Source organism: Patella vulgata, chromosome 4, assembly GCF_932274485.2.
Source record: "Patella vulgata chromosome 4, xgPatVulg1.2, whole genome shotgun sequence".
In the NCBI taxonomy this organism is placed as follows: Eukaryota; Metazoa; Mollusca; class Gastropoda; family Patellidae; genus Patella; species Patella vulgata.
The window spans coordinates 82902652-82913450 of NC_065882.2; the positions used below are offsets into that span (position 1 = coordinate 82902652).

The 10799-nt window shown below is 38.9% G+C and overlaps 1 protein-coding gene and 1 long non-coding RNA gene across 2 annotated transcripts; one reads left to right on the forward strand and one right to left on the reverse strand.

Annotated features, from left to right (window-relative positions):
- Positions 1-945: 945 nt before the first annotated feature.
- On the reverse strand, positions 946-4258 carry LOC126818550 (uncharacterized). The gene is made up of 4 exons (XR_007679273.2): positions 4068-4258; positions 2511-2590; positions 1615-1691; positions 946-1004 (listed from the first exon to the last, which is right to left on the reverse strand). It is a non-coding gene; the product is annotated as an uncharacterized LOC126818550 (long non-coding RNA).
- Positions 4259-4484: 226 nt separating this feature from the next.
- Positions 4485-9286, forward strand: LOC126818543 (cytochrome c oxidase subunit 5A, mitochondrial). Its single transcript, XM_050546008.2, has 5 exons — positions 4485-4644; positions 6282-6400; positions 7296-7400; positions 8201-8376; positions 9140-9286. Exons 1-4 carry the CDS (start codon positions 4569-4571, stop codon positions 8342-8344), a joined length of 444 nt encoding a protein of 147 aa, XP_050401965.1. The 5' UTR covers positions 4485-4568; the 3' UTR covers positions 8345-8376; positions 9140-9286.
- The last annotated feature ends 1513 nt before the right edge of the window (positions 9287-10799 follow it).

Below are 10799 nucleotides of genomic sequence, written 5' to 3' on the forward strand. Positions count from 1 at the left end.
ATGTCTACAAGCTAAAAAGGCGATTTTTTCGTACAATCATGGACCATAATCCATGTAGTTTCCATCCGATACATGCCATTATTGAAAGGAGCCACGATCTTTTGGAGATAAACCTATATTTCAAGTTTCGTCAAAATCGGATAACAAATTGTGGATGGACGTCCGGATGGACAGACAGAGGTGACGGCATAATACGTCCACATGAAAATGTGGGCGTATAAAAAGTCATTCTGTTACACAGGCACTATTGAGGCAATAGTTAGCTAGATGGCTCTGGCGTAGGTGTTTATTGTTGTTCAAAGGGAGGAAACTCTCTTTAACCCTTAGTCGGCCTTTGTCAACTATAGTCACCATAGGTCATACATACAGCTAAGTGGTCACAGTCGACCACAGTAAGAACCTATTTTATAAGCTGCATTTGAGTATTTGTGTTTTGTATTTAATGCATGCGTGTCAGAAAGGAAATTGTCTTGTCAAGAGCATTGACGAAAAACGTTAAAATGCTTGTGAATGATTCCGACTCGGATTATATTGATGAAACCGATTCTGAAGACGATATTTCTGATGAAAATGATTTAGAAAACAAGAGACAGGGTGCATATTATAGATCAACTTATCCCCTTAAACTTTTTTTATTGGTGTCAAGAGTCTATCACTTACAATTATCTGGCAGTGGTCTTTTGAAATATGCATACAAAATATTTCACTTTAGTCTTTATTTAGCCTGACCTCTTGATGTCATGATGTCAAAATGATGCATACGGGTTAAGGGTTAGGTCATCTTGCTTCTCCAGCATTATTTGTGTATGTTGGTGTGTTAGGGAGGCGGACTAACCTAAACTGGGTGGAGGAATTGGCAGCAAGGTCTTTGTTAGCCAGGTCGGTTCATTTCTCAATACCAATCTACTGGACAATATTACTTACCCACGGAATATTTTCTTTCCATCAGGACATTGAACAAATTCTTTATAACCAGTCTGTCTACAAAAACTTAATTCTTTTTTCTGTAAAACGATATTATTTTTAAAATTAGTTAAATTGCATGAATGATTGATGAAAGAAGACAATCGAGGGTTGCCCTCTCTTTATTTTGTGACTATGTTGATTTATATTTATTAGAAATAACATGTAAACTGATTAGATACATCGGATATAAGAGAAAGGTTTGATTGATCAAAAAAAATATGAGTTGAAATTGGGACAGACTCGATGATGGGACATTTTAGTGGGAGATATAAACGAAGCAAAGACTGCCTTAAGGGTGAGCATACTTCGAGGGGCCTTGAAATTTCACAGAAATTTACCATCGATCGATGTCCGAACCAAACCGATAATATGAATTTAATTGTATCCGCTGTCTGAAACCTGATAAAGGTTACCATCTTGATATCAAACTGCACTTTAAAATCGAGAATGTGGGCTGAGTATTCGTTTGCCAACGATCAGCAATTTATGTGAAAAATTCAAACATTCACAACTTCGCCCAGAATAAAGTAACATGAATGAAATGCTCAATATATTCTGATTTCATGATCTATTTTTGAAATATTATATCAAGAACAACCAACTCTTTAACTAAATGTCGCATATTTCTTTAAAAATAAAAACTCTTACATTTTCCGCCCTAGGACATATTTTACATGTTTCAAGAACTGTAACTACTCCAGGATTACAACTGGCATTTATCAGCGCTAAAATAAAATAAACAAACAAATTAAAATCTTAGGCCAAATCTATTTAATTTATAGTTTTTCAGGGTTGTGAATAATAAATAGCTTACTGAGTTCAGTGAACATTTTTATTTTTGTTTAGAATTTCAAAACTCAAAAGAGCCAACAATGAATCTTTCAGTCAATCCTACTCCTGTCTTCACTCCAGAAGAAAATTCAGATAGGAAATGAAATGAAAAGGGGTTTAACGTCCTACTGATCTGCCCCGAACTGGGCTAATGAAGACTGGCATACGCCATTGTGCTATGAGGGGAATATTGCCTGGACGGCGGCACTAACCCCTACTCTTATATCGAATTCCAAATGTCAAGGGATCTTTTACGTGCACACCAACGTGTACACAGGTCCCCCCGTCCAGCCTCAATGACAAGTGAGGAACCACGCCGAAAATCTGGATGAACTTTCTTGGCCAATGCAGGGATAAAACACCCGACCCTCCAGGCTAGCAAGCCAGTGTCTTTCCCACTTCACCAAAATTCAGAAAGGGGCTTAAAGCTGTAAAAAAAAAAGAACCCAATGAATTGAGTTTAAGGTTCATTACACAGAGTATTACTGGGACCAGGCCCATAAATAGTGGAGCTCGACTGAGGGCGAGACAGAAACAGGGTTTAACATCCACATCATGGCTTAAATCCCAGAGTGGGCAAACAAAGTTTTTCTGGGGTTTTCCCCTTGTCAGCAGTGCAAGGACGGAACACATTTCAATATTCCTCCCTTAACTTCGTTAAGCCAATAGGTGCAAGATAATTAAACCATGCATTAAAATATTTCTTGTTTTACCTGCAGCAGCAACCTTGGCTTCTTTTAACATACGTTGATTTGACCATCTATTTTCAAAGAATAGTGTCACTATGCTTAAACTGAAAAAAAAAAAAGTTATGAATTTTTTTACTAATATTTGGTCAAAACGACCCCCCAAAAATTAAAAACGGCCAATTAAATATTTGCTACTTAATCAATCTGATGATATTTTATTTATTTACATAAATTTTGTGTAGCAATGTTTCCAAATGACGTGGGTAAAATGAAAACATTAAATGAAATGAAACGGGGTTTAATGTCCTACTGTTCTGCTCCGACTTGGCTAATGAGGGAAATTTTGCCCAGGCAGCGGCACTATGTCCTACTCTTATATTGAATTCCAACTGCCATGGGATCTTTTACGTGCATGCCAATGTACATGTATATCCAGGACATAGGTTTTTTTCCCATCCGAACGACTAGACAGCTGTCCGCTGGCATTGGCTTGCTGACCTGGAGGTCCCGTGTTCGATCCCTGCATTGGTAAGAAAGTTCATTCGGATTTTCAAGCGTGGTTCCCCTTTGTCAGTGGTGTACAAGTTAGGACGCAGGGCCTGGGGAAGGGACGACGTATATTCGTTTGGGGCTATACTATATACCCGAAAACACCGGAAAACTACCAGGAAAACACCAGAAAACTACCGGAAAACACCATGTTATACTGAATACCGGAAAAACCTAACAATAACCCCCCACACCCAGAGGACCAGGCTCTGGGTTACCTAATTTGGGTGTATTCCGTTTTTAGTGTGTTTTCCGATATTTAGTGTTTTTCCATGTGTTTTCCGGTATTCAGTAAAACATGGTCTTTTCCAGTTGTTTTCCTATGTTTTTCGGTGTTTGCCAGTATATATAGTATTGTCGTTCGTTGGGATGGAACGAAAAAGCAAGGTCCATTGGCGTGTATGTTGGCTACATGTAAAAAAAGATTAAGTAACAGTGCATGTAGGTCGTAACGCCACTGTTCAGGCAAAATATCCCTCCTAGCAAGTTTATGCCCATCTTTATTAGCCCTGGCGCAGCAGAAAATAAGGACATTAAATCCCATTTTGTTTTTCCTTTCATTCAAATCTTTTTACCTTAGGCCCTAAACCTCTTCTAATAATAAATTAGTTCTATTTTAGGGGGATCACGTGGGTAAGACGCTAGCTCGCTAGCCTGAAGGTGGGGTGTTCGATCCGTGCATTGGCCGAGAAAGTTCATCCAGATTTTTCGGCGTGGTTCTCCCTTGTCAGTGGTGCAAGATGGAGGGACTGACAAGGACAGATGTCCTAGTCGTTCGGATGGTACGGAAAAACCGAGGTCCCGTGAACACATTGGCATGCACGTTAAAGATCCCTTGACAGTTGGAATTTGATATAAGAGTAGGCCGTACTGCCGCTGTCCGGGCAAAATTTCCCTCATAGCACACTGTATGGTGTAAGCCTGTCTTTATTAGCCCAGTTCGGAGCAGAACAGTAGGACGTTAAACCCCATTTCTTTTTATTTCATTTAATTTCAGTTCAGTTCTATTTTATTATTTATAAATTTACTTACCAAGTAAGTATTGCAATGATAAAAATCATTCGCCTTTTAGAACAAAATTCGATCATTTTGGGTTTTGTTCAGGAATTTTACCCAGATAAATTATTAATTAAACCTCTGCAACTAGACTCAGAAAATCAAATCTTATATATAGTAAAGGCGATTCTTGTTTGTCAGATTTTTCATGTTGACGGAAGTGACAAATTTCCGGAAGCGGAAATGAACGTGACTATACAGCGGTATCTAAAAAATTTTATTGGACTGACTGAAGTAAAACTTTAAATTTGAAAAATCGTTGCAAATAATATTATTTTTTCCATTCTTAGCATTTAGACTGAAAACACAAATCTGTGATGACTATGTTAATATCAAATCAATCATTCAAAGCTATGAAAAATAACAAGAAATCGCATGTAAATCCAAATCCAGTAAATGTTCTAACCGAAAATGAGAATGCTGCATTGTGGGAGCTTTCTTTCGGCAAAGGGAAAGCAAGGTCACTAATCAAAGAAAATGTTTCGGGCTGTTCAAAAAATCGGTTCTGCCTTTCAGACCGTCTCAAGACAATCACTTCGATGCTCAGCAATAGGTACGTCATTTATCTGACATCTCTTTAATAAATTCCAGAACATATATTTAGAATCGATCTCATGATTAATTCGTTTTGCTATTATTCCATCTCATTCATAAATCATTTAATTGACATTGAAACATGACAATAAACATGTATGTAGGCCTAGATCTTTACCGTTTTAAAAGAGCTTAAAATTCAAAATAAAATTCTGCATGTCACATTTCGAGTGACCGGGCAAGTTCTATAGTCCAATTTCTTTAGTCCAAGTTCTGTTTAAAATGATTCGGTGGTAGTGGAATTTTAGTTAATACTAATAGGGGTTTCAGGTCAAAGTTTCAAATGACAGAAAAAAAAAAATTAAAAATATTTTGTGAAAATATACATAAAATGCTACCCAAATTTGTTTATTTCATCAAAATATTCTAATTAGATCCAAAGTTCTGGAATTTTAAAATCTGAGATCGATGTCAATAATGTAATCAAAATGCTCTATACCAGTCAATGCGTGGCATGGCACCAAAGTGAGTGCTTTTCAGTCATATTTGAGTGATTTCATAAGCGGTATTTTCCCTTCAGAATCGCTAGTACCAATTTTAAAACTGAAATCCGCACGTTATTGTCAGCTAACATTTATTAAAATCGTAATAATTTGAATGATAACATGTCAAATATTTATAATCTGGATGATACCTCAAGAAAGTTTTTTTTATATTTAGTCGAAATTTAGCAATTTTCAGTCATCAAAACAGATAAATCCCATTTTCTCCGGGTCTAATTGTCCGACCACGTGGTATCAACAAGCATAATAATCACAAAATAATATTTTACTATTTTGTGTGTTCATACGACAATACTATACCGGAAAACACCATTTTATACTGAATACCGGAAAACACCGGAAAAACACTAAATACCGGAGAATACCCTAAATAGGTAACCCGGAGACTAGCACCCTAAATAAATAACAGGGAGCCTGGTTCTCTGTGTGCCTGGTTTAGGGATAGTTTCCGGTTTATAGTATAGCCCTTCTCCGGGTTACCTATTTAGGGTGGTTTCCGTTATTTAGTGTGTTTTCCGGTATTTAGTGTTTTTCCGGTATTCAGTATAACATGGTGTTTTCCGGTAGTTTTCCGGTGTTTTCCGGTATATAGTATAGCCCTGTTCGTATATTGGTGTCACCCAGCCAAGTCAGTCCATTCATTAATAGTTGGCAAAGGCACAGGCTATGGATAATCTCCATAACTGGCCCGGGGGGTCGTGGTTGGATGGTCGATTGGTTAGCGCGTGCACGTACATTGTATCATAAGGTCTGTCGTTGTGTCAACTGATGGTTTCGATTCCCCGGTTGTACGTGACAAGGATTAGGGTCGCCTGTCCAAACTCGTGGGTTTTCTCCTGGTCCTCGATCTGGTGTCCTCCCACTGCTAAAGACCCGGTCCCCTACGCGCAAGCGAATTATTGAAATAAAATTATTAAAATTGAACCATCAGTAAGTCGGAAAAGTCCTGCCTATAGCTTGGCGTGAACATTAAAGAACTCTTGACAGTTGGGATTCAGTTGCTGCCCGGGCAAAATTTACCTTATAGTACTCTACATGGCGTATGACCGTCTTCATTTATAAATATTTAAATTGTTTTATTATCGTATTTCAGCATCCACCACTGTTAGATACAGCCATGGACAAGTAAATACCAGTGACACATATCTTAAAAAAATTCAAAGTGAACGATGTGATGGCTGGACGATCAGATCTGTCATAAACGATCTTCAGGTACAATATAAACCAGGGCTCTGTTTCTCGAAATCTTAACTAAAGATAAAATCCAAATTTTAGTAGATACTTCAATTTTGATTGGCTAAGCACTAAAATCAGTCTAATATTATCCAATCAAATTACTAAAATTTGGATTTTATCTTAGTTAAAATTTTGTGAAACAGGCCCCAAGGCATATACGACCGACCTGAAACACATAGTATACACCTACATTGAGCCTTGGTCACTGAGGACTGGCATTTACTGTTTTTGCAGTTTTGAAATCTAGTTAAAACTCTTTCAATGTCCATTGTGCACTGGATAAAATTTGTTAAGCCCTGACCAGGTGGTTAGGAATGTAACAGGTGTTATGAGGTAGTGAGTTGAAAATTTCAAAATATGTTTACTGACAGTAAAACTTCTGGAATCTTGGAGAAACAAATGATTTCGAAAATGAACTGAAACTTCAAATGTTGTTTCCCCACTTCATATTTTATTCCTTCATGTCCCGTCTTCATTTGCCCAGTTTGGAGCAGAACAGTAGGATGTTAAACTCCATTTCATTTCCAATGGGGAGATTAAAAAGTAAATATCTGAAAATAATCTGATCAATTCCCACTGTCCGCTGGATTCAAATATATTAAGCCACACATTTTTGTTTTGAAATGATTAAATCTTTGGTGGAGCTGCAGTGGCTGAGTTAGTAAAGTACTGGCTTCCTTAACCAGGAGTCAACAGGAAGGCTTGGGTGGGATCCTGGTGTTGACCAAGAAAGTTTCTTAGGTTTTTTTGGAGTGGTTTCCCTTTGGAGAGCCTAGCTAGAAACAGTGTCTTAGCTAATCAGATAGGGAAAAAGCGAGTATGATTCTTTTTCAATGGAAAGAAGATAAATGAATTATTTATGTTTTCACAGGGTGAAGATTTTGTTGCTGAACCAGAACTTGTTATAGAGGCCATGAAAGTGTGCAGAAACCTAAATGATTATGCACTTGCTGTTAGATTTTTAGAGGCTATTAAAGTAAGTTAATGTGAAGATAAGTTCTATTTCTACCTAGATAATACTCACAAATTCCTCATATTTCTATGAGGGGGGGGGGGGGTGGATGGCCGAATGGTTAGCATGTGTGCGCTGTATAATAAGGTCTGTAATTGAGTCAACTGGCATGGTTTCAATTCCCCGGTTTTATGTGACAAGGAGCAGGGTCACCTGTCCAACCTCATGGGTTTTCTCCGGGTCCTCAGTTTCCTCCCACTGCTAAATACCTCAACACGCAAGTGAATTATTGAAATAAAGTTGAACCATGTGTTAGTCCCAAAATGGCCTAGTTTGTGTCGAGTGGACGTCAAACCCCATTTCTCTCTCCCTCCCCCACTGCTAAAGACACCTACGAATTATTGAAATAAAGTTGAACCATGTGTTAGTCCCTAAATGGTCAAGTTTCAGGGGCGGATTGGGCCATCGGGTGATCGCCCGAAGGGCCGGTCGGACAAAAAATGAAAAGGTCGCCGGCAAACGTGAACACAACACGCGAAAATGTCCCAAAAAATTAAAAACTTGAAAAAAGTTGTGTCCTCATAGCTTTCCAGTTGTGTCCTCATACCTTGGTGTTTGTTTTGAACATGCTAAAAACAAACGCTGTGACTCGGCTCCGCGGTCAGTAAAAGGGGCCACTCCGACACGGGAGCCCGGGCCGGTTCCCGGCCCCAATCCGCCCCTGCCAAGTTTGTGTCGAGTGGACGTTAAACCTCATTTCTCTCTCTCTCTCTCTGTTAGCCTAAAAATGTTGTTGATGGGAGATTAAATACTATTTATTTCAGGAAAAGAGCAGTGCAAACAAAGATATTTGGCCATACATGCTTCAAGAAATTCGACCCACATTAACAGAACTTGGAATATTGACACCAGAAGAAATGGGATACGATAAGCCTGAACTAGCTAAGAGAGATGTGTTTTCAATGTAACATAAAGAACTACTAGACAATAGAATAAATAAGTAAGTACCCTGCCAGCTTCAATAGAAGGCTTGATCTCGCTGGAACTACTTACATCTCATCAAGGCCTTCACGTAATTCCCTGCATATTTCAGCACTGATTTCAATTGGGTACCGACCCAGCTTGAGAGCCTATCAGATTCCTCGATCATCGCGCTTTCCAGCTAAAATGTCTACCTGTGATAATCGAGTTCAAGGTTCAGTCAAGGTTTCCGTGGAGGTCTCTATGTCACAACCTCTGATTGGACACTACTGTTCACATGTCTGCAGATAACGTAGCTATAAGTTCGGGAATTGTAAAGTAATCTAGCAACGTCCAGATGTTGTAAAACCTGTGGTCGTTGCTTCAGGAACCTGGTACCCTTACTGCATTTACTCAGACAGCAGAACAAGTACCCTGACTGCATTTACCCAGACAAGAGAACAAGGACCCTGACAGAATATATCCTAGATATAGAACAAGTACTCTGACTGCATTTACCAAGACAGCAGAACAAGTATCCTGGCTGCATTTACCCAGACAACAGAACAAGTATCCTGACAGAATTAATCCTAGACAATAGAACAAGTACATGTAAACCTTAACAGAACACAATTTTTATGGGAAACCATGAGATATAATCACTAGGTTTATTCTAAGAGCATGGTGTTTCGACAAGTATCGTCTTATCGATACCCTAACCAAACCTGGGTTACAAATATCCTCTTTCATAATGTATGATTTTAAAATGTTTAACAGAAACTGTTGTTTTTTTTACTTTTCAGATTTTTTGTTACCAAAATTTGCAAAGACTATCTCAGTTCTAATGTTTTCATTGTTGATCATTTTATTTATGAGTGGAAGAGAAATTATATCCATATCGAGTAAAAAAAAAATTGTAGTAAAATGAAAATAAAAAAATATAAAATCTATTTATGTTTTCCTTTGAAAACTAGTTCCCTTGGGCTTGCATCTTTTCGTTGGGATATGACCTTTTTACACTGTACCGGGGGGGGGAGGGAGGATGGCTGAATGGTTAGCGCATGCATGTTGTATCATGAGATCAATGACAGACCGCCTGTCCAATCTCGTGGGTTTCCGGGTCCTTCGGTTTCCTCCCGCTGCAAAAGACCCCAACGCGCAAGCCAATTATTGAAATTTAATTGAACCATATGTTAGTCCAGAAATGACCTAGTTTGTGTCAGTTTAAACCCTATCTCTCTTTTTCTTTGTACACTGTACACATTGGCATGGGCGTAAAAGAACCCATTTTACCCATGACAGTTGTACTTTTAAGAGTAGGTCGAAACACCCTGGCTACGTAAAGTTTTCCTCATGGGCACACAAAAGGCGGATCCAGAAACCATGGATACAGGGAGCAGTGTTGCACATAGGAGAATCTAGCTGGCCTCCTACAGAATATTTCGCAAGGTTAGATGAAGCCCGGAAATGCCATTTGCAGTGATCCGAGACAAGAATCTGGTTCTAAATTAATGAATTATCAATATTATAATGGGACTTTTTTCAGTCAGACATTTTGGGAAATGGTTCAGGTTGAGAACTTATGAACAACACAAGAGACAAATTTCTGAAAAATAGTTTATTAAAATACCAGATGCCTCAATCTGTATAAAAGGCATGGTTCTTTGTCCTTTTAATCTTGTACTACACTTGATATCAGGCTTATTTTCTTTGAAGACCCTGTTCAGATCTTTTGGACGATCTTTTGAACTTTTTTACAAATTGGGGGATCACGTGGCTAAGTGGGTAAGACTCTGGCTCGCTAGCCTTGAGGTCGGGTGTTCGATCCCTGCATTGGCCGAGAAAGTTTATCCAGATTTTCCGGCGTGGTTTCCCCTTTGTCAGTGATGCAGGACAGAGGGCCTGACAAGGACAGCTGTCTTGTCGTTCGGATGGGATGAAAAACCAAGGTCCTGTGTACACATTGGCGTGCATGTAAAAGATCCCTTGGCAGTTGGAATTCGATATAAGAGTAGGCCGTAGCGCCGCTGCCCTGGCTAAATTTCCCTCATAGCAAAACAGTAGGACGTTAAAACCCCATTTCATTTCATTTTTTACAAATTAAATCGCCTGTTTTTATAAATGGTGCGATGTTTTGCTAGCGTAAAAAATCCCCTGCCAGTAGGAATTCGATATAAGAGTCGTCCGCAGCGCCGCTCTCTGGGTAAAATTTCCCCCAAAGCGCACTATGGAGTATGCCCTACTTCATTGGCCCCGTCGTAGCAGAATAGTAGGACTGTGAACCCCATTTCATTTCACAAACGTAGGTATATTTGCACAAGTAGCAGTAGGGTGAATTGTGAAGTGTAGGTAATAAATGAAATGTGGGTTAAAGTTCTACTAGGCTAATGAAGACGTGCATACGCCATATTGTGTGCTGTAAGGGAAATTTTGCTCCATGGCCTACTGTTATATCGAATTCCA